This window comes from Sceloporus occidentalis, unplaced genomic scaffold (assembly GCF_023333645.1).
Source record: "Sceloporus occidentalis isolate IW3139 unplaced genomic scaffold, rSceOcc1.0.p SCAF_46, whole genome shotgun sequence".
Taxonomy (NCBI): domain Eukaryota; kingdom Metazoa; phylum Chordata; class Lepidosauria; order Squamata; family Phrynosomatidae; genus Sceloporus; species Sceloporus occidentalis.
The window spans coordinates 6,335,299-6,359,925 of record NW_028317026.1 but is presented as its reverse complement, the minus strand read 5'-3'; the positions used below and the strand labels follow the sequence as shown (position 1 = coordinate 6,359,925).

General features: G+C 40.4%; 1 protein-coding gene across 2 annotated transcripts in view; it reads right to left on the bottom strand.

The window, feature by feature from the left end:
- LOC149289378 (bridge-like lipid transfer protein family member 1) overlaps positions 1–24,627 on the bottom strand; it is a 91,537-nt gene that overhangs the window by 42,874 nt on the left and 24,036 nt on the right. For both annotated transcript variants that reach the window (XM_089490693.1, XM_089490694.1), the window contains exons 19-40: positions 24,135–24,362; positions 23,346–23,483; positions 22,777–22,953; positions 19,109–19,237; positions 18,624–18,743; positions 18,062–18,342; positions 15,258–15,508; positions 14,557–14,809; positions 13,447–14,287; positions 12,448–12,518; positions 11,734–11,907; positions 10,837–10,957; positions 10,116–10,262; positions 8,026–8,153; positions 4,520–4,722; positions 2,733–2,930; positions 2,417–2,631; positions 1,631–1,782; positions 1,320–1,470; positions 860–1,012; positions 504–744; positions 194–342 (exon numbers count right to left, since the gene is read on the bottom strand). In XM_089490693.1, coding sequence (XP_089346819.1) covers positions 194–342; positions 504–744; positions 860–1,012; positions 1,320–1,470; positions 1,631–1,782; positions 2,417–2,631; positions 2,733–2,930; positions 4,520–4,722; positions 8,026–8,153; positions 10,116–10,262; positions 10,837–10,957; positions 11,734–11,907; positions 12,448–12,518; positions 13,447–14,287; positions 14,557–14,809; positions 15,258–15,508; positions 18,062–18,342; positions 18,624–18,743; positions 19,109–19,237; positions 22,777–22,953; positions 23,346–23,483; positions 24,135–24,362 — 4,521 coding nt within the window. The remainder of the gene's footprint in view (positions 1–193; positions 343–503; positions 745–859; positions 1,013–1,319; positions 1,471–1,630; positions 1,783–2,416; positions 2,632–2,732; positions 2,931–4,519; positions 4,723–8,025; positions 8,154–10,115; positions 10,263–10,836; positions 10,958–11,733; positions 11,908–12,447; positions 12,519–13,446; positions 14,288–14,556; positions 14,810–15,257; positions 15,509–18,061; positions 18,343–18,623; positions 18,744–19,108; positions 19,238–22,776; positions 22,954–23,345; positions 23,484–24,134; positions 24,363–24,627) is intronic.

Below are 24,627 nucleotides of genomic sequence, written 5' to 3'. Positions count from 1 at the left end.
GTTTATACACAAGTGAAAGATCGTATATAATAGCTGTCAGATATCCAATCTTCATTTTGAAGTGACTGTACACTAAGGTGATACGTCCCATTTAAGTAGTAATGTTGTGAAGCCTTAAATGTCATTGCATGATTCCCTAAGGAAAAATGACCTTTTGGCTCCTTACAGTATTTCTCAAGGAACACAAACTTACTTTTATCTTCAGAGCAGAGTCAGTGTGTGCATTCGACTTGGACAGCTTCCTCATAATCTCAGCACCACTTACAGGACCGGCAGAGACCCCTGCAGGAGGGGGACGGGTATTTGTTCCTTCCAGCAGCATGGTGTGCTCACTGATAGTAGCTGAAAAAGTAGTATAAAATGCTGAAGTTGGGGAGAAGGCTGGTTTAGCCATGCAGGCAATGCAGAGAGATTTCTTAAAATATATATACAGCCGGAGGATATCTTCTGGTTTGTTAGGTTTACAATGAAAGTATAAGGAAACCTGTAGGAGAGGCACATACCCGCATCAAACTCAAACTCTGCTCCATCTGCGCTGGTGTCACTCTGCAGGCCACCTCCACTCTCCAGCAAATTCAGATTATCCTCCTCTCGCTTGACCGAGTCTTGTGGCTTTAGCGGCTGAGTTGGCCTGAGCAGACGAACTCCTTTAAATGCTGGTGTGACAACGATGAACTTCATCCACTGCCTGGCCAGGGCAACAAGTCCCTTCTTCAATGTTACAAGGGCAGGAAGACCATCACTCTGCGGAGCAACCAGACTAATTAACATCATTTCAATATCATGTCTACTAATAGTGTTTTATACATAAGACATTGTAAGAGACAGCCATTGTTAGCCATGGAACATGGGGACTCACCAATGTGGCATCTTCGATGATGGAGTAATTTGCTTGATGCAGATAGTGATGTAGCAAGTTACACAAGAGGCAAGATGGATTTTCTTGCAAGAATCGGGCTTGCTTAGTAAGTCTGTTATATTTACTTCTCAGTGGAAAATGAAGGCTCTTATTCTGCAATGAGAAACATTTTTGACAAAATGCGGGTGGTAATGGGGTTTTCTTTAATCTCCTGCAATGTGATCTAGACAATACACATGTATTTTTTGTAACACATTGAAAAGCTAGAATTTGTACTGTACAGTAAGCAATTTTCTCTTAAAAAGGCATAGTGCTTACATGGGTGTCGATAACGCACCTGAACCACAGAACACAGAAGGATCTTTTCCTGCTGATTTACTAAAGGGTAAACCCCACAACCTACTACCCAGCGAAAAGCGACAAAAAACTTACTCTCCAGCTCCCGCATTGGCCTACTCACCTCTAAAGCTTCAGTCATAATGCAGCCCATCACCGCACACACCCTTAGTGTTCCTTCAGTCTCCAGCTTGTTGAGGGATGACTTTAACTGGTCTATAGGAACCAACCAAGCTCCGACTGCTGGGGTTGCGGTGCTAAGAAGATTTAGCTGCCTAAAAAGGGAAATACAGTTCACAACTGGGGTGTGAGACTTCACAACATCAGAACAATTAAGAAATGGGAGATTTCGGCTTGCAGACTTTGTGAATAGCCCCCTTAGAAATATATTTGATGTCACACAACATAACATGAAATCAGCTAAGCTCCACTTACCGGGAGAATGTAAGCGCCGGAGAGCGGACATTTGTGGGAGCTGCAAAGCTGAACCAAATCTCTTTGATAGTAAGCTTCATACTGCTCGAGTCTGGGGGTGGTGGCATTAACGGAAGTTCTTTTTTCAGGTCATCAGATTCAACACCCTCATCCTTTAAGGTAAAATTGAATGTATTATAATCTCTTGTCCACTACTACTGGCAAACACTTTGGTTTTAAAATGCAAACAATGGATCCCAGAAGGACCTTCAGACTCATGGAGGAAGTCAACGGAGGAAATATTAAACGCGACTTCCTCTTTGAGAACAGAGGTCTTCATAATAAATGATGCTAAAGATAGGTGATAACAATCCATGAATGTGGTCAATCCACAATAATCTGAAAACATAATGCCACCTCGAATCTTCTCCAGATCATTCCGTGCTATGATGGATGAAGAAAGAAATGCGGGTATGTCCCACCTTTCTAGAATCTGAGATCTGACCATACAGCCTTTTACTGTATGATAGTTATGTTGATAAACATGGTTTCTCATATCCCATTATACTTCAATTCTGACGCTTATGTGACTTGTGCTTTGTATTTTACAACATTTTGCATTCTCGTCAACTTTTTTCATACTTCTTATTATGACATAGGGGATGGGTTTAGTATTGGTTTGTTTATAGCTTTGGAAACTTTGTTTATTTTTCCTTTTCAGTATATCCTCTTGTCACTAGTGGATGTGGGCTCACTCAATCCCCAGGTACATGTTTATTAAGTTCTCTACGTTACATTCTTCCTTACCTGTTCGTCTGACACAGAATTCCCATTGATGTCCGAGGAAGGACTGAAGCCATCACACGGAATGTTGTTATCATCAGACACATCGGTACTGTACCCACTTCCAGTTGGCGAATCCGAAGAGTCGTTCGATTTTAGTAAGCCACTCCGTTCAGTAGTATTAGATTTGCCCATCATGCCAAAGGAATTGTACAAGATAGCACCTGACTGTCTACCACCTGTACAAACGGGTAAATACGCATCCTAAATTCAGGTAACCGAACCACAAAATATATCTCAGAAACAGCCAAAGGAATTAAAAACATAAGAAGGGTATTACCTTTAATTGTTAGATTTTCAATGCCACACTCGAACATGATCCACCCCCATTTTTCTTGGCTTGGCCCAATTCGTGTAACGTCGGTAGTAGGTGGCTGCTCTGTTTCATCCACAAATGTAAAATCATCTAATTCCTCTAGCGTGAAAAGAACCTTTGACTTCTCAAAGGGAATAGTGGTGATTGCACTGGTCCCTACATCTGAGAGAAGGAAAATAAAAACTACACATTTATGCAATAATTTATCTGCAATGGAGCAGATATAACAACGTCTCTGTAAACAGAACACTGAAATACTGCTGACGTTACTGAAGTTTATCAGATGGTAGCATCTGATAATTTCAATGTAAATATAGTATGGAAGAACCATTTCATGGGTGCTAAAATAGTTTTGAGAATGGACGACAACTACAAAAAAAAGGTGCATTTTCGTTCCCATGTCAGGGGGAGTTTGTATGTTAAAGTGAGACACTTGGGGTCCCAACTGAATAATCCATCTAGATTCTAGACATTTGGAGGGGGGTGCCATATACGGAGACTCAGAGTCAGTTCAACTCTCAGGGCATACAGTCAAGAAACGCACATGTTTTACAAAGTTCCCCATAAAGAATATTTAATTTTCAATTAACTTTCACCCTTTACCCAAGCAGATGAAAGCAGATGGGCAGCCAATTCAGATCAAAGTAATTAAACAACCAGGTTCAATCAAGCTAAACTAGCTATTAAAATGGGTCCAGATCCCCTTGATACCAAATTAAAACATAGGAGACAAATTACATATAAATCCAAAATTAAACACCATGTCATATTTAACAAATGTGTTGCAGTCATACATGAGCAGTAATAAAATTTACATTTTTAATGTGTAATTTAAGATATAAATGTAAATTAATAATGAATACAACAATTGATAACTGCCTAAAAAGACATTTAATATAATGTCATAATACACAACATGAGTAATGCGTGAGACTCAAATTGCAAAGCCAACCTTTAGAACTAGTTTAATATTTTGTAGGGCAGGGTTATATTGGATCCTAGGTTGAATTACTTTTAAAAAGGTACCAGCATTGCAAGGGTTATTTCTAGAATTTTCTAAAGCCGTCTTACAGTCTACAATGTTGAAAGCCCTCGTGTGCCATTGAATCCAGGCTACACTACATACCTTACAATATTCTGCATTGCATTGAAATGTGTCTGTGTGGAAGTGTATTCAGACTGCTCTGCGAGTGTGCCGTGTGGTTGTTTTACCCTTTAATACTGTGTTAATTGAATTCAGAGTCAGCTAACATATTTTCCTCACCTGCTTCTTGATCATCTAGGTAATCTAAAATATATCAATTTAGCATGCACTATTTTTGTACAGGCCCCATTGAATCACTTAAACGAAGATTGTTCTATTAGCATTTTTAGCAGCTCGTCTAGATTCTTACCATGAAAAATTGATTTTGGACCATGCGTGATTCACACATCCAATAAAACCAATTATCTGGGCAAAGTAAAAAAACCAAATACTTTAAATTCGAGAACATCCTATAGAATGTCTGCTTGGTACAGGTTTGTTTTACATTCCATCAACATGTAACCTCCCTGAAATGTTCCTACATGTCATGCCCACCATTACGTCTTACTTCTGCTTGTAAAATATCATATCCATCTACAAGTATAAGCAATATATTGAAATATGTTCTAAAATACATTATGTGCAATCTTTTTTTTTTAATTTACTTGGAAAACTAAAAAACACAGAAACATCATATTTAACAAAGGCAAGAATTCATATATCTCACCTGAGGTATCGAGACCTCTGAGCTGGCCATGAACACGGCGCACATTTAATTTGGCAGCAATTTCTTTTCCTTTCTCAATTCCAGAATTTGACCTCAAAGATCCCGAAGACTGCGGCTGCATCTTACTGGCGTTAGCATACTTATCCAAGTTAACCGATGGCCGACCAGTGTCTGGATTGTTTGGATTTTCTTCCACAATTCCTCTTCAAAAATTAGAAAGGGAAGTTGGTATAGTTACATAGAACATCAAGAGCGTTCCGAGTCATTTATTTACACTGTTTCTCAATTGTTACCCAAATCAAGTATATAATGCACCTTTCTCATGTGCATGTGATGGCTGGGATGAGTGTTACCATGTTACCAACTTGTTTGCATCCAAATGCATAGAGGCATTCACCAAGATCCTATCTATACTTCTGATTTTTCCCTAGCCTTTCAGAAGATATGTTTGACCCAAAACAGGTGTGAGACACTGCTGAACAAGACTTCTTGAATAAGCCCTCATTCATTCATGCACATTTCACGCTCCCACTAATTTTAATGACAGATGTTTCCTGGCAATGATGGGACGCATCAAGCTGGAAGAAAAATGCTGGGAATAGTAACATAGTTCATAAGGTTGAAAAAAGACCAAAGTCCATCAAGTTCAACCTATATACATATTGTGTCCCTACTGTGTTGATCCAGAGGAAGGCAAAAAACCCTTATGAAGCAGATGCCAATTGCCCCATACCAGGGGGAAAATTCCTTCCCGACTCCAAATATGGCAATCAGAATAAATCCCTGGATCAACGTTCTGTCCCTATTAATCTAATATCCATAACTTGTAATATTATTGCTTTCAAGAAACACGTCCAGGCTCCTTTTACCACTTCCTCTGGCAGAGAGTTCCATAATCTCACCGCTCTTACTGTAAAGAACCCCCGTCTGTGCTGGTGTAGAAACCTTCTTTCCTCCAGCCGTAGAGAATGTCGAGAGAGGAGTGTATGGCATGGCTGTTTGGGGTAGTAGACTTTCCATTTAAGAAGCTCAGTGCTCCAGGAAGATTATTAAGTAAAAGGAATTAAGGAAAGGTTTGGATGTGCCTAAATATATCACCAAGAATGAATAAATAAAAAATATTCAATTTGGTCAATTGGTTCTTTTCTGTCACCACCCTCTGTGTATGTGGTGGCATTCGACTGCTCGATCAACCCCTATATTCCTTAACCCCTATATTCCTTACTTTAGCATAAAAAAATTGTAAGCTTGCAAGCAGGGCCCTCTCCACCTAATGTATCGGTTTGTCCCTTGAATATATGTATTGTATGAAGCGCTGGCGCTATATAAATAAAAGATAAGAATAAAAACAAAATGGCACAAGTACGTGAAAGACCCACACTTCCAGTAACGGAGCTCCTGCCAGTGCAGACAGACATGGCATATGGCTAACCAGCTGTAATAAAACCAAAGATGTACAGGATTTACACCAAAATATAATCCTTTTGGTTACTACTCAAACAATGCTTCAGAGGCATCTTTAAAATGACATGAGGAAATAATTGGCAGGTGTCCCAGTTAGCTTATAAATAGAAGATTTCTAAGGGAATTTATCAAAATAGCATTTCTCTTGGATGGGCCTAATAGGGTCAAAGCTAAAAATTGTCTGCTACCGGAAGATTTATTATGCTCCTTCTGGAACATCAGAGTTAATATATGTCAAATATTTTCATCACGTCTCTTCAGTGTCATTTTCTAGGACCCTATTTATCATAGGGTTGTTATTGATAAATAGCCCCCGCAGGAATGCATTGCAGCAAGATCCCATTATGTTGCTTAGCTCAAAACATTATGTGCCAAAAAAAAAAATCAAAAAAAAAATCCTACATGGCCGGAATACAATGGTCCATGGAAGAACAAAAAATGACATTTATTGTTCACAACAACTAAAAAGGATATAATTGACTCATAAGTAGGCTCAGCTTTACCCTGAAAATCGTCAGTTCGTAGCTGACAAAATGTTACAAAACTACAAAATCTTAACACCTTTTCTTTAGAACACATCGGACTTGAAACTGAACCAGTATACACACCTTAACTATAAGCGGTCATTCTCAGCTCTCTCCTTACCTTGAAACCTCTAAGCCCGTTTTAGAAGCTCTCGTGCCACCATTTGCAGATCTACAGATCCTTCTATATAGATCCATACAGATCTACAGTAGTTTGCGAGTGAGGAGGATCACTGTAGCCGCACATAGATTATTCCCAGCACTGCATTTAACCAATGATATAGGCAAGCTATAGGGATACATTTTAGTTTTGCGAAAATGCTAAATATTTAGACCTATAATACCTAAAGCAGCTGTAGGAGATGTTCTAAATTTCTATTAAAATGGATTTCCTTTCTTTTAATCTGCAGTGCTTATGTTGCCTCTTTTTCTTTATCATCATGAAGACACACTATATGGCCAATCACACCTATATGAACTAGATGGAAATTCCATTTCAAAACTACGGGCAATATGACGTTGCCAAACTTCCTAACCTTTGTTGGTGAAAAAGCCTCCTCTCTTCTGGGAAGGCTTTCTACAAGATTTTTGGAGCATTTGTGAGGTCAGGCAATGATTTATACAGCAGGCCTGGCTCACAATCAGTATTTCAATGCACCTCAAATATGTTCTATGGGGTTGAGGTCAGGACTCTGTTCAGGCCACTCTTCGACGCCAAACTTGACAAACCATGTCTTTATGAACCTTGCTTTGTGCACAGAGGCACGGTTATACTGGAACAGGAAAGGGTCTTCGCCAAACTGGAGCCACAAAGTCGGAAGCATACAACTGTGTAAAAAAAGCCTTTCCATGCTGTTGAATTAACATGGAACACTTAAAAATAGCCTCAAGTGGCAGTGTACTTTACACCACTCCAGCCGAAACCCATTTCACGAGGCTCCTGGCGCACAGTGCTTGAAGCTGGGGTTGCTTCCAGAGGCTTTTTAGAACTCTGTAGTGAGCTATGTTATAAAGGTGATTTTTATGCCCTGCACACTTCTGCACTCCCCATTCTGTCAGTGTGTGGAGTCTACTGCTTCGTGGCTGAGCTGCTGTCACGCCTAGACACTTCCAGTGGACCGGGGCAGTAGTAAAACCCTCTGCCAATGCTCCCCTATGGAGTTGGCAGTCTGTGTGCTTCAGTTTGTACACATCTTCACAATGGGTGCATCTGAAGACCATCAGCTCAATAAGTAGGAGAGGTGTCCACATACTTTTGTAGATGGCTGTTCCTGTGGCATATATATGTTTAGTGCTTATCTGAATATATAAAAATTACAGGGTCTTATTTTATGCACTGAATTGTACAACTAGGGAAAATTGTCAGGATCCACTTTAATGAGCACACAAGTTAGTCATGGCTTAGCATTTATTAGTATCTCAAAAGAAAACTTTGTAATTAGTGAATAGAGTCCTTAATTTCTTCAGAATATAAGTAGAGAAAGAAAGTATCTAAACACAAGAAACACATTGTCTTACCTGTTCATACGGACTTGAGTCGCTATTCTATCAAAGCAAAGCGCAACCAGAGAGACATGGGTTACACTTTTATTTGCCGACGCGCTAGAAGTCTCTTCGACAGAAGCTTGCAGCAGGCAAAGATTCACCTGTAGAAACACAGATCACTGAATCAATAAATATCTTAAATGAAGAGCTTATTGACGTAATGCCCAAAACTGTAAATAAAACAGCTTTGTACATTTTCACCTGTAAGGCTCCAAGTCCTGGGACTTCATCAGTATACAATCCCACAACATCTACCAACAGTACCAGAGATCTGATCGCCACCCTTCACCATACACTCAACAGGCAATGTTTAAATCACACGTTTCATTGGTTTAATCTACAATTTTTAAACAAAAGCTGTCACGTCGCTCTATCACTCTCTCACTTATATTTCTATTAGGCACTCGGCGAAAGGAGATTTCCCTTTAAATAAATCAATGCTGTCATTTTGCAAATGCAAGATCTTCACTCAATGAATCCCTCCAACTTCACCAAGATAAACCCTTGCACCACTTTCTCATGAATGTTTTATCAGTTTGAAAATACATTAACGATACATTAGCAATGATTAGTAGCCTATTCATCTCCTATTCTCTCATTAACATGAAAATCACGTCTATCTTCTGCGCTGGTTGGCGCATCCACTCCACTGATCTCAGCTGATTTGTTGTCTTAAGAAAACAATGAAGCTGGCCCTACATTTAAAACTAAGGTCTTAAATATTCGATAAAAAGACAGTGAGCATCAAAGGTGATTTTGCAGGGAATTTCTACCAACAACTGTCCAAAATTGACTTAAGTCTAAGAAGAGACTAAGGACTGATTAAGATGTGAGCCCTACACGGGAAAGACAGGCACACTAGATGGACCCTTTTGTTCTTATCGATTGTTACATTTTTTTGTTACATCAATATAGATAAGGTTTGCTCAACTGCCTTAAGCACCTTAAAAAAAGTTTTAATGCCTCTTTAACAAAGTCATGGTGGTTCCCTTGATATCAGACGCAGCCGTGGAATAGCCTCTGCTTTGCCCCATTGGTCTCATAGCCTGTTAGTGTACTAGCTTGCCAAACAGGCTATCGTGCCAGACAGATACTGGCAGGATTCATAACCTGCCACCGGTGGGAACAGCATTGGGATCTTCTAAGAACACATCTGGCAGTCCCAGGAAGCATTCACAATATCGCTCATTAATATATATATTTTTTTGGAATTAGCTTTGCCCATAAAGAGCATCTCTAATTTTTATTTTGGCCTAATCGATGCCATGAAAATGTGCCTTTAAAAATTTGAGGTGCTACTGACATTGCAATCATTTAAAAAAAAAAAACGCACAACACGCTTTGCATTTTATTATACCTTCAACAAGGTTACAATAAAATAAAAAGCCACGGGACATATAAAACAAAGACTCAGTTGTTCTTATAGAACAGCAAGAAAGCATTATTTAACATCTATTTATACTGTAATGGCTACCGAAAATAGATTTTCGGAAACATACTTTTGCAGCTCGCCGGTGTACAGTTTTGTTATATAAATATATTCATAATGCCTACTTAGAAAGAAAGAGCAACAGAAAGGGTAAGAGACAGAGGGGAACAAATAGGAACAAAAGGAAAATGCATTGAGACATACAAGGTGAAGAGTGGAGAAAATAATGAAAGATAGAAAGAGGAAAAGAGAAAACAAATGCTCACGAGAAAGAGGAAAAGAGAAAACAAATGCTCAAGAGAACGAGGAAAAGAGAAAACAAATGCTCAAGAGAATGAGGAAAAGAGAAAACAAATGCTCAAGCGAACGAGGAAAAGAGAAAACAAATGATCAAGAGAAAGAGGAAAAGAGGAAACAAATGATCAAGAGAAAGAGGAAAAGAGGAAACAAATGATCAAGAGAAAGAGGAAAAGAGAAAACAAATGATCAAGAGAACGAGGAAAGGACGGACTAAGTCATAATGCAGGACAAGGAAAAAGACAACAAGAGAGAGGAAGACGACGAGGAAGGACAGATGACGTAGGAAAATGTTACAATAACCATGCGTATGCTGAAATAGTAGGCTCTGGGGTACCTTAGGCACAGTTACGGTGGCTTGAAGCCCTTTAATTTTCACACTGTCCTGTTTTAAGGCTGGTTTGGTCTGTGTCTGTCCTGGGTTTGTTGCTCCTGTAAGAGGATTCTCTGGCTTGGAAAACTTAACATCAGGCTTCGAAGACAGCTAAATAACACAAGAACACAAACATTATTCGGATGTTTATTTCCCATTTCTGTAAAAATGCCATTAAGCAGAACAACCTTGACTTATTATACAACACGACAATTGTTCGGGATATACCTTCAGTCACCAACGACAATGTATTAATTCTTTTTATTGCTTTTCTGTGGTCTGCAGTATCTCTCGGATCCGCACATAAATTACACATTATCTAGGAGACGCACTTAGCGCTCAGGGCTGGAGTGCTTTTTCAAAATTTCAAAGCCCTAACATGTATTGACATTTAATGGGGAAATAAATGGGGGAAATAATAATTTTAATTCAATGAGATACATTTTACGGGCAGTTTCTTGTTTCCTGTTCCCCAGACAAGCAGATCTTTTAGTAGGTTTATTTGTATAAACAGAAAAGGAAACTGATGTAGGTGGTCAAGAAAGCATTAAAACATAGTGCCATTCCAGTGTCGCTTCAGGGACTATAACTTTGTCTCTAAAATGGACTGACTACACTAGTACGAGAGCCAAGATCATCTTCAATGGGGACAATATACTTCTGCGAATAATAAAAAAGGTCTCACGTTTTCCGAGAAGGTGGTCTTGCTGTTCTGCACAGCTTCGGTTAAAACTTTTGCGTGCAGATCATCAACAATCGTAGCTGGATGTCGGGTGCTGGTAAAATGTACCATGGCCTCAATGTACCTGGAGAATGTAATCAATGTTAATCAGATGGAAGGCGATAAAATGCATGCGGTATTCCTGTAAAGATGCAGTATGAGTATGTGTACAAGACCATTTTTTACATCTGAAATATATGGCAGATGTCTGGTAGCCATGACCCTTTCCATATCTTTAGAATTTAATCAGCGCATGTGCCCATCATTTTAACAACATGCATTTTCTCGCTCTCTCTTATCCGTTTTCTCTTCTTTCCCCCAATCTGTTTTCACTCTCCCTATCTTAATTCTCTGTCTCCTTTTTTCTTTCTTCTCTTCACCCTTCTTTCTAACCTCACCCACTATCTACTTTTCAGCAGCCTCTGTACTTAGTGTAGACAACATGATGCAGCGGACCCCCCTTCCTTCTTGCAGCCCCTCTTATGCCCCAAGAGTCCTCTGCTCCCTTCACATAGCATGACCCGGCAGCCCTCTCTGCCATGCACATTGCACAATATGGCACAGCCTTTGGGTGAGTTCTCCGTCACGCTGGGCTGTTTATACAACAAAGGTCAAATCATAGTGGAATTTGCTCTACGCCCAGCCCAGCGTGACCAATAATTCCCAAGGTGACAAAGTACAAAGAATGTTAATTGATATTTTTGTATCACATTCCATACATCTGACCACTATTCGTAGGTCCCTATCAGATAAGTGCTCATCATGTTTTCTACATAAAGGGTCATTATCATGTGTATCATGCCATCTATACCGTTAACAGTTCAATGACAAAAGATCAAGCTACTCCACGGTTAATGTTACCTGTCTAATGCTTCTGCTACCAGAGGGCTGAGAACCACATCCACTGTGCCTTTTACTTCCACTATGGCGGTTGTCCGCGTATGCGAAAGAGGTTGGTCCAAGGTCCATTCCTCGGTTAGTGTTTCATCATCCGTATTCTCGGTTCCTTTCTTTTCCAGGGGAGTGTATGGAGTGCTAAACATTTTACATCGATGACCATTAACACAAAACAGCAACACCAAAAATGTCAAGTCTGGTTAAAGTAGTGTATGAAATATTTCAAAACCTGGTTATTTCATTTTATAGGGTGTCTTAATATTCCATTTTATTTTCTAGATTAATGAAAGTTATACCTACATGCCTTACTTCTACAGCTATACATTATAAAGGGCCAACTAGGGTGGGGTTGGCATGGGTTGGATTTAAGAAGGTCCGTAAACAAGAACCATTTTATCAGTATTTACAGTTAATTTGTGACAGTAATTAAAAAAAAAAAAAAAAACATTAAATCCCAAGAAAAATATAGATTTAAAAAGATCAATGGGTAACACTTTCATCCGAACATTTTTAACCAGCCCAGCGTTTGCCAAGAAGCAAAAGAGACACCTAGTGAGCTACGTTCTTACGGATTCTAACGGGGACCCACCGAGTTCAGCAGAGAGTAGATGGCGGCAGAAGTGGAGAGAAGACTACAGGGGCAGAGGTACATGTACACAAGAACACCGGGCGACTTACCTGGAACAGGAGCCCATAAGCTGCATCCCTCTATCGAGTAAAGCATTGGCTGAGAGACCTTGCTTCACAACCTTCACAACAATGACAAGGATATCAATATTTCTCACAAAGGACCATTTAAGAGTAGGCGCCCTATTATTTGTGCTCTGTTTTACACAGCATATTTAACACATTTCATGATCTCTTTCTGGATACCAAAGTAGACATTCAATTTAATCAGAGATTGTCACAGTCAATGCGTAAGTATGGCAACACATATATTTTGTATTTTAAGCTATAATATATTCGCAGAACACCCAAACAGTTGGTCCATTGACAAATTACATACAAATTACATGTTATTTAGACCGCCAACGGATTATGGAGCACGTTTTACTTGCAGACAATTGCCTTATGGGCTGAGCTATAGGGGACACCAGCAACTTGCTCATCCCAACATTGGTAAGTGTATAATGGAGGGGATCCAACAGACATCATTTATCAAGAGCACCTAAAACCCTTAGGCCTATTTACTGGAACTGTTTATTATCGCTTCAAGAAAAGAAAACAGCTTTAGTTGGGAAAGCTCCAGTTAGCATTACTGGCTATTGAAAATATGTAGACGGTAATGCTCTTCTTGTGACAAATATGATGGTCTGATTATGAGAAATCTCAAAAAAAGCCAAATCTATGTGTCTTCACAATAACACATATATGATAGGTCATCAACCTACTCCTCTGAAATATATAGCATCAGCGCTTTGCCAATAAAGTGGTATACAGCATGTTTTAGCTCCTACTGCAGAAATCTCAAAACAAGAGTTTGTTAGGGAGGGTAACCCAGAAAAAGTTAATCTGTGTTTATGTGTAACGGCAAAAGCATAAAAAAAAAAAAAGTGCTTTGTGAATAATTCATATTTAAACAAATATAACTTAAATTTAATTATTTTAAAAGATATATTACTTTTTTTTTTTTTTTTTTTTTTTTTAGTTTTTTAGTTTTTAATCTACTCTTCATACCTTGAAGGTTGGGACACAGAGCTGATCACATGAAGTTGAACTCTCTTCGCTGGTTGGCGTGTCCAGATCCAGTGGACGGTGTAGGGAAGATTTTGAAGTCCTTTTATTTGTTGGGTGTTTTACTGACCAGTTAAATACCTGGAACTGACTCAGGTAGTTTTGATAGCAGGACATGATCGGTTGCTGAGCGATTTGTTCGTTATCGGCAGGTTTCTCTGCTTCCATTGCATAGACATGTTCAAATGATTCCTCTTCTCCTCCCAAAGCAGAGACAAACGAGGCTTGGGAAGGATGAGTTCGAATCGGCAGCGTCCTTGGATCCAACCTAGCTTCACCCTGAGATGTTGCCGTCAAAGGTCCCTCTACACTATGATAAATGGAGCTCCTGCTGTAATCAATTTTTTGCATTTGCCTTTTTCGCCTTTTTCTCCCTGGATATGTGCCTGGACCTTCATCGCTGCTTATGGGTTCAAACTCTTCTGCTGCAGAAAAGTAAGCTTCACTGTCTGCCATAGACATGCTGGAGTCCATTGAACGATACTGGTGGAATGAGGTTGAATCTGCCGATGGAGTGTAAGGAAAGGAACCAAAGCTCCTCCTCTGCTTTGGAGAGTCCAGGACATTTTCGTCACTACGGGAGACATCGCTACTGAACTGAACGCCAACAGGACCAGGTGGCTTGTCCACATAGAAAGCAGCAGACAGACTTTTTGTGCTCCCCAGACGAGTGGAGCATACAGATGCCTGGCGCTTTAGAGGAGATCGGAGTGGGGAACTGATAACGGATCTATCCTGAGAGTTTGGGGAAATCGGACTGCTTCCAGAAGCTTCACCTGGAACCCTGAGGGGGGAGAAAAATAGTTTAGCAATAAATCTTATTTATTGTTCCAAAATACCATAAAGGAAACAACAACTTGGTAAGTAATGAAGAATCTTGTAATGTTATGCAACACGTAAAACATAACTATTTGTTCCTCCAATTTTGAAAGCTACACTTTACTTTAACCAGGATGATATAAAAGCTCAAAAATATATCTATTCTTTTACGCCTATCTTGTCGTGCATTACTATTCTCTGTCGATTTAAACATGAGAAAGTCTGGATCATCACCCTCCGTGTGAGTCCTGTGATTTAGCCTTGGGTGTAAATTCAGTTTGTCCAGGACTCTCCTCATTGACGGACGAGAGGCTGTCCTTCTCTCCAGCCAGTAAAGGAAGTGCTGCGCTGCAGCTGCTGTTTTCCTCAGAAGACGATGAGGAGCTGTGAGAACGCAATGGGACTTGTAGGCTTAAATGTTGGGACTTCCTCTCAAGGTCCACAGACTTCAAGTTGTTGTCCTTCTTTCTGCTGCCATTGGTCTTACCTGTAAAAGAGTATGAAAACTTATAATGTGCACAGAGTCTGGATATCACCAAAAAGAAAGATGTCTAGCTGTTTAGGAATAGAGGTGTAAGAGGTGACTACGGTAGGTCCCTTCATGAACACATAGATGAGCCGAGGTTAACACTCTTCTGGAACCACGCAAGGACTCAAAGATAAAATGTGTGTAACCAACTCTGGCTCGCACTTTTCTTTCACCAAATGAGCCAGTTCAAGAAAGTAGTTGTGCTTTACCCCACAGCAGCCCAATCAGAACAACACAGGGTTAAAAAAAAAGTACACGTACGTACGTGCATTCATTTATGGAAACTTATATTAGCTAAAAATATAATGCATATAATGTTGCTTAAAAAAGTAAAAAAAAAAAAAAAAAGTGTCAACTATGTTCCCAATTGTTAATACATATGCAATTTGCAAGCACAGTTTCATACCTTCACCTGCTTTTGGAGCATCCTTTGTTATGATCCATTCACTAGGCTGCAGCAAAGACTGTCCATAAAACATATCCGACTCTGAGCTCGTAGTAGAGAACGCCGAGCTGCTAGATGGGGTCAGTTCTTCCAGGCGGAAAAAGTCCAGTCCCGTTGCTGTGCCACCAAAGAATCGGCATCCTCCGAGGCAGCCGCACTTATTGCGACTTCTCTTGTTTTTCAAAGCGTCGTCAGGCCACAGGAACCACAGCCTGGTGTGTACAATAAGAGCAGAATAACAAAGTGCACACACATCAAATAGTTCATGTCCATGATATCAGTCATGAAAGACAGAATCTTCATATGTTGTCTGACCATACTATGAAAAGATGGCAAACGGCTTATTTTGGTACTGGGTGAGACAGTTCTCATTTGGGGCTTATCACAATTTTATAAAAATAAAATGTTTATAAAAAAATTGATATACACGGCTACGTGCATTTAATACATTCATATAATAATAGTAGGGCTGCAACTAACGATTATTTTAATAATCGATTCGTTGGCCGATTATTTTTTCGATTAATCGATTAATCGGATAAAAAAATTAATTTCTTTTCAATTTAAAATAATGTAATAAAAAACGTACAATTTTTCATATTTAATAAAAACTATGAGAAAAAAGCCTTGTTTAAATTTTTTTTATTTACCAAACTGCCCCCGGTTATGCACATCTGACCCCCAGCTTGCCACTCTGCCCCCATATATGCCTTATACCTCTTATATGCCAGTGATATGCAACTGAGCCCCCTGATATACCTTTTACCCCCAGATATGTTTTATGCCCCCCTGATATGCCTAATATCGATATGCCTTATACCCCCTATATGCCACCGAGCCCCCTGATATACCTTTTACCCCCAGATATGTTTTATGCCCCCCTGATATGCCTAATATCGATATGTCTTATACCCCCTATATGCCCTGAAATTCATAATACCCCCATACACCACTATAACTCACCCATACACCACTCTGGCTCCTCCCCCTCCCATACACCACTCTGGCCCCTCCCCCTCCCATACACCACTCTGGCTCCTCCCCCTCCCATACACCACTCTGCCTCCTCCCCCCTCCCATACACCACTCTGCCTTCTCCCCCCTCCCATACTCCACTCTGCCTCCTCCCCCCTCCCATACTCCACTCTGCCTCCTCCCCCCTCCCATACACCACTCTGCCCCCTCCCCCTCCCATACATCACTTTGCCCCCTCCCATACTCCACTCTGCCTCCTCCCCCTCCCATACATCACTTTGGCTCCTCCCCCTCCCATACACCACTCTGCCTCCTCCCCCTCCCATACTCCACTCTGCCTCCTCCCCCCCTCCCATACACCACTCTGCCTCCTCCCCCTCCCATACATCACTTTGCCCCCTCCCATACTCCACTCTGCCTCCTCCCCCTCCCATACATCACTTTGCCTCCTCCCATACTCCACTCTGCCTCCTCCCCCTCCCATACATCACTTTGACTCCTCCCCCCTCCCATACTCCACTCTGCCTCCTCCCCCCTCCCATACTCCACTCTGCCTCCTCCCCCCTCCCATACTCCACTCTGCCTCCTCCCCCCTCCCATACCTCACTCTGCCTCCTCCCCCCTCCCATACACCACTCTGCCTCCTCCCCCTCCCATACATCACTTTGCCCCCTCCCATACTCCACTCTGCCTCCTCCCCCTCCCATACATCACTTTGGCTCCTCCCCCTCCTATACATCACTTTGGCTCCTCCCCCTCCCATACACCACTCTGCCTCCTCCCCCTCCCATACATAACTTTGCCTCCTCCCCCCTCCCATACTCCACTCTGCCTCCTCCCCCCTCCCATACTCCACTCTGCCTCCTGTCAGCCACGGAGGTTCACAAGACACCAGGGAGCCGGGTAGAGAGGCAGAGTGCCGACTGGTAGGGGGAGGAGCCAGGGTGGTGTATGGGAGGGTGGCTCCCATACACCCCTCTGACTCCTCCCCCCTCCCATACACCGCTCTGCCTCTCTACCCGGCTCCGTTACTGACAGGAACTTTCACTGCAGCTTCATAGAAGCCTCAGCGTAAGTGAAGGTGAGTAACGGAGGCTGTCTGTGCGATGCAGACCCCCACCGGCTGACAGAGAGGATGATCCTCTGTCAGCCGGTGGGGGTCTAAACGATGCGCACAGACAGCCTCCGTTACTGCCCTTCACTTACGCTGAGGCTTCTATGAAGTCAGTAACGGAGCCGGGTAGAGAGGCAGAGTGATGTATGGGAGGGGGGAGGAGTCAGAGGGGTGTATGGGAGGGGGGAGAGAGACGGAAGTGAGAGACCGGCCGACAGTGAGGGGAATCCAGGTCCCCTGCAGCGTTGCGGGGGATCTGGATTCTAGTGTTATAATCCGATCTCTGTTTGAGGTCGGATTATAATTTTTATAATCGATAAAAATCGATTCGATTAATCGATAATAAAAATAGTTGACAACGATTATCATTATCGATTATTATCGATTTTATCGATTAGTTGTTTCAGCCCTATATAATAGACAGTTGAAGAAGAGTAAATTGGTCCCCTTTTCTGTTTATAAGCCCCTAAGTGTTACCATTTTAAATAATTGTGAAGGTTTTTAGTATCACAGGCATATTTTGATTACAGCTGTCCCTTTATCATGGGAAAGCCAGAAAGAGTGGTCTATTTCACAAACTTTTTGCACTTGCTGTGCTTTCTTTGAACATGCAATTAAAGTACAATACAAGTACAGAGCTGGCTGAATTTCCTAACCCAGGGCTGCTGTCACTCACCTTTTGGTTCTGTTGTCATGAGTTTCCAAGAAGCGCCTCTGGACTTCATGCTTGGAAGAATGATCGGCAGCCAGGGCTATATCCGCCGTAATGAGCCCTAAAATAACAGAGCCCGTTTCTAGCCAGAGGGCTCTGCGTAAAACGGTAGGCTGGAGTCCCAGTCTGCTGCTGTCCAGCTGCTCGAGGTACTGTCTCAGCTGGAGATCCTGGATAGCCGCGCTGATGCCTTCTCCAACAGCCTGGTTGTGGAGGTTGCAGTTTGCAAGTCGTATAGCACCCATCTACCGAAGAGGAAAACAAAATCAAATCAGTGACAAAACAATGACATGACTGTTCTTTTACACTACAAAATCTCACAGATTCATAGAAGAAAAGCTGTTTCTTTTGTTATTTTTACAAATAAACGCAGAACAATAATGTTATAGAGACTAATACATTAAGGTATTTGCCATTTTTGAAGATAGGATGTGAGAAAAGGTTATAATACATAATGATTTAATAATAACATTACAGCAAAGCCCTCATAACATAATTCATTTAGACAGCAACATTAATATCTCACTTTAATGTTCGTAGCACAGCCATGCTCCACCATGAAGATTTCCGCTCCGTCGACTGCCAAGCGGGTCATTCTGTATTTCAGGTCATCGGCAGGGAGGCACGGACCTGGATAACAACTTGGCTTTGGCAGAAGAGCAAGAGAAGCAAAACGTTAACAGACAAGGCAGGTGGGCAAAGACATATTCACAACATCTATGATAAATGAAGCTGTGGGTTACTGGATCGTAATATAGCTTCGCTTCGTTCTACTCCATCGCTTCATTTGTACGTTTCTTAACGTTTAGAAAACACACACATGAAAATATAAATATATATATATATATATATATATATATATATATATAAAGAGCAATTGTGCTTTATATAGTGAATGTAAATTACATTTAAGATACTCCTCTGTTAAGAAGTACTCCTTTCCTGCACACATGTTGGCACTTATTGATCAGTTTTGAATTTATTAATAGTTAGAAGAAAAATCCCACGTACCTTGGAACTGCAATGGCGTCGGTCGATGCCATGTTGGCATATTACCACAGATTTTGGCCTCTCCAGCTGAAACTCGTTGCATACAACGTGGAATATAAAGGTTTGGCCCCAGTCAAGCAGGCACGCCAGCTGTAAGATGGCAGGTTACTAGTACAGTATAATCAGAAGTCAAACGATTATAATACCAGGAACATACCGGCTCAGCGTGACAACGACGACGACGACAAGAGGACTCAGCCAGAATGCTACACAATCAACCCCCTCTGTTTCTACAAGTTTTTAGATTTCAGAATTTATTCTTCAAAGCTATAAGCTTTAGAGGAAAAAGTGCCCATGCCTCAATTACAGGTACTAATTGCAAGTTCCAATTTTACTTGGTTGCTAATAAATATAAGATGTTCCACTGCGATTCTATTGTTAGACTGCAAAAGTTAACCCCAAAATTACCATAATAATAATTATTAATCTTGGATTGTTTTAAAATCCCACTGAAGATAGAAAGCAGCGCTTTGAAACTCTTTATTCTTTTTCCATAGGAACTGGATTTCACAAGATTCCGAGCACTACAGACTGTGGAATCGAGACAATTATTTACTTGGAAGAGAATATCTGGTGAAACACCTAAAAAGCACACTAGGTAAGGAACAAACATTCCTACCATTAAAAATCTGTTGTGTCAAAATGTCCCACAGAGCCTTTATTTCACCCGCTTTATAACGATAATGATCCTGCAATTGTGATCATGGAATCCATATAGACAACGGAATTTAACCTGTATTAAATGCAGGCACAAAAGCCAATAAAGAAAATCATTCTGGCCCTCGTCAAAATATTCTAAAGATTTTGCTTTGCAAGTTTCTTACCTAGGTCAACTATAAAAATAGAATTCTATCTATTTAACGTGACCGAGCATGAAATATATTCAAAACACATACTTTGCCTAAAGAAGTCGGACCCTGTACACATCTGAACGATCCCCTTTATGACCAAGGCTTGTCTGTGCGACACTTTCTTTCACACTGTTCTACGAAAGCATTTTTTAGCACTTATGCTATATCTTTGTTAAACTGTTACTTCTCTCTCAAAAAATTGAAAACCTTATTCAAAACATACAAAATAATATTTTCTATCTTTGTAGATCCCAACAATCTCTGTTGTAACTTGCAGGTAACCCTAGAGATGTTACATCACGGGAGGCCTATAAACATTTCTAGAACTTTATTTTTGTTTTTTTTTAATGTTTCACTTTTATTAAGCGAGAAATGTTTGCACTGTGATGAGAAACCCCAATAGGCTCAGCTAAGAGCGAGAGACGCTAGTGTTAAAATGGAAAGGATCACTCTCAGCCACGAAGGTGTTTTGAGGACAAAAATAAACAAAACACCCTTCGTCACAAATCATTTAACCCCTTAAGGACCGGGCTCATTTTTTCTTTTTGTACCCTGTGGGACCGAGGCTGTTTTAATACTTTTGCGGTGCTCGTGTTCAGCTGTAATTTTCTCCTCACCCATTTAGTGCACCCACATAAGTTATATATTGTTTTTTTCAGGACAAGATGGGCTTTCTTCAGATACCATTATTTTGATCGTATCATCTTATTTACTATAAAAAATAAAATAAAAAAAATGGTGAAAATTTGAAAAAAATACATTTTATGACTTTCATTTGAAAAATCTTTTACTCACCTAAAAAAGCAAGTAAAAAAACTAGCTAAATAGATTCTACTACTTGTCCTGAGTTTAGAAATACCCAATGTTTTTTTGCTGTTTTTTGTAAGTTATAGGGCAATAAGTACAAGCAGCGTTTTATGATTTCCAAACCTTTTTTAACAAATCTGGTCAGTCTGCCTCCATCTCCTCTTTGGAACATCTTTGAAGCCGGTTAACTCAATTTAACCCATTCAAACCATATATTTTTGAAAACTAGACACCCCAGGGTATTTCAAATGCTGTTATTTTAACCCTTTCCATGCAACAGTTATACAACCACACTTTGTCAAACTTTGTAATAGTAATTTATTTGTATTTTTTTTTTCACACAAATTGTACTTTAGTTATAGATATACAGGTTCTGGTATATGCCACTGTCAAACAACACCCCAATGTGTGTTCAGGAACATCTCCTGAGTACAGAGATACCCCACATGCATGGGTTTGTCAGATTGTTTGGCTGGTAAGAGGCTACTTTTGGGGCATGCGTAATTCAGGAGGTCATTTGGTCATTCTGCGTCCATCTCTTCGGAATATCTTTGAAGCCGGTTAACTCAGTTTAACCCTGTCAAACCATATATTTTTGAAAACTAGACACCCCAGGGTATTTCAAATGCTGTTATTTTAACCCTTTCCATGCACCCATTATACAACCACACTTTGTCAAACTTTGTAATAGTAATTTTTTTCCACACAAATTGTACTTTAGTTATAGATATACAGGTCCTGGTATATGTCACTGTCAAACAACACCCCAATGTGTGTGTTCTCCTGAGTGCAGTGATACCCCACATGCATGGGTTTGTCGTGTTTGAGATTTAAAATGCCACATTTGGGAAGTGCGCTTTTTTTGTCCATTTTGGAAAGTCTGTACCTATGCCCTATCTTTGAGCTCGGCCACTCCAATTTACCCCATCAGCCATTTTTTTTTTATATTAGACACCCCTTGGGTATTTGAAGTGCTTTTATTTTAACTCTTTGTTGAGATTTTTGAGAAATTTTAGCACTTGCTCAAAATAATAAACTTTATTTTTTTATTTTAATAAATACTAATACTAATACTTTTTTTATATTTTTTTTACACATTTTGCTGGTACTGGATGATTCCTCTAGTGACATCACTGCATAATTATTTTTAAATGTTACCACATTTTTTTTTATTTTTTTTTCCATTTTATTTTTTTTTTTTATTATTTTTTGAATATTTTACTAATCACATTGTGATTAGAAAGCTGGGCTCCATTGACTTGCATGGTTGAATGCAGTACCTGTATTCAACCTGCAAGTGGAGCCAGAGTTCTCTAGAGGGTCTGGAGACCATCTAGCGAACTTTTAAAACTTGATTGGTTTTTTTACAGGGCAGCCGCCATCTTGCTGATGGTGAAGCTCTCTCCCGAGCGGTCACAGTCCTTCCAGAGGTAAGTGTTTGGTGTCGCTGGATGACTCCTGATCGAGGCATTCCAGCGACACCATTTAAGTTTAGGAGGTGATCGTTGATCGGGCGTCCGCCGCCATACAATGTATGGCGGATGTTGACGCCCCAGGGAGGGGCCAGACATGGCCCCCGATGCCGATCTCGGCGTTACAGCAACACCGTTTAAGCGAAGAAAGTGATCGTTGATCACTTTCTAAGCTTATTTAATGTTTTGACGGTTCAGGACCGTCAAAGGTCGTAAAGTGACCGTTTTTCCGTGACGGCCCTGAACCGGCAAAGGTCGTTAAGGGGTTAAGCACATTGCCTCAAAAACAGATTATTTTTTACTGCAAATATCACTTTCCAGTTCAGATCTAAAATATATTTGTGAAAGTGGGAGAAACAGGTGGTCTCATCCAATAACAGCTTTGTACATTTTCAATTGTTTTTTAATCTGTTTATCAGCAAATTTCATCCTCACGCAGCAAAACTTTTTTCTTTATAGCATAAAATTTAGCTCAAATTTTAAACGTATTCGTCCTTACCTGGGGAGCAGTGATCACTGCTGTGAGCGAGCCGGCTTGCACGTCTATCAGCCAGGCATACTCCAGGGAGTCTGTACCCAGAGGTAGACCTTCGGCAGAAAACATGGCATGGGCACGTAGCTGTAAACCAGATAGGCTGATGTGTCCTTCCCGGAGCATTCCGTCCACTGTTGGCCGCTGATAAAAGCACAATCATTTTACTTTAATATTAAAGAATGTACATGAAAGTACAATAAAACGCTATGCTGCACCATAAGACACGAGCGGACAAGCCAAGTGCTAAACGAATACAGTCTCCAGTTACTCTGTAAACTTTAACAGTAAACTTTCTCCAGCTGTTATTGTGTAAAGTAACATCTAATTTTTCTGTCCCTGCTTGGCATCATGTGGACCGTGAAGAGAAAACCAAAAGGCTGAACTGTAATGGGGATGACAGAGAACAATATATAGGGGCAGAGGAAAAAAGACAAACAGAGGAGACCACATATTGGAAAGAAATGTAAAGGGAAAGGGAAGACGATGAATGGAAACCATAGAATTCATTGATTACTTGATGTAGAAGAAGGTACCTGATAGTTGTCATGTACAAATATGTGAACTGGAGAAAGTACAAGTTGAAGAAATGTCTCTCTATAGGTTTTCTTCATTTCAAAACACAGCCTCTCCAGAAAGACATTTGGACAGTCTGGTCCATCATTGCCACAGTGCTATGATAAACGGAACAATGTCAACAATTGTAAGATTTGTATTACAAATAAACATTTTTATTCTATATTATCATCATTTTATTTTTTATCATGATGCAATCTCCAATTGCTATCCACAACTATACATTTTTTTTTTTATAAACTGTGTGGTAGCCTCCACACACACAGACACATATGTATTTTAAATCTCAAGATTGCGATACTATTAACAATATTAGATGTTTGTATTATTACATTAGAATGCCCTGAGGACAGCACCAACCGCCCTGCTTTACTAATAGAGAAACTTGCTCAGATCTCTACCTAAGCTCCGGCAAATGTCAAAGAAACGCAACAAAAACATGTGATAACTTAGGTAAGGTAAGTTCCCAGAGACTGGCATTCCTACGAAACAACGAGCACTGTGCTCTTGGCAATTCAGCCGATAGTAGGTATGCTCATACTTACATGAGTAAGACAAAAACTACATGCTGGGTTTGCTAAATAGACTTCTATGTGCGGCTTCTGAATCTAGCTGGGAAAATGGTCCATCTGAGCTTTAAGCTTTAATGCTTTAGAGGGGGTACTCATAGTAGGGCTAAATGAGTGTCTTTTGCATTAAAACAGCTAATGTCACCGACAGCAACTCAAGAACCAATGCTTTACACTTACCACCGGGAGCTTTGCATGGATCTTATAAAGGTTAACAAGCACGGTGATGTCCCATGGCCGCAGAGTCAGAGGATGAACCGTTTTGGATGTGGGATCATAATCTCTCTTGTGGTTTTCCATTCCTACTGTGGTCCAGCCAGAGCTGGAAGATGTAGACATGGACAACACCGGACTGGAGAGGACTTCTTCAAAATCTGTGTACATATCATCTTCTCCAAAATAATTTTCCTGTTGTGCAACGATGGAAAATCAAGTACATGAGACAGTATCATCAAGTCATTTATTTCAAAGTATATGTGCATGCAACAGATGTCGAGCATTTGCAGCATGAAAGTAAAGTAGGTTCAGATGTTTTCAAACGTCTAAATAAACAGTTTCTAAATAAGACAACAATGGAGGGCCTGAAACTACAACCTCCCCATAAGTAGGAACATTTTTATGACACACCAAACACACTGACCACTCTCAGCCAAACTGAAACACGCTGATGCAC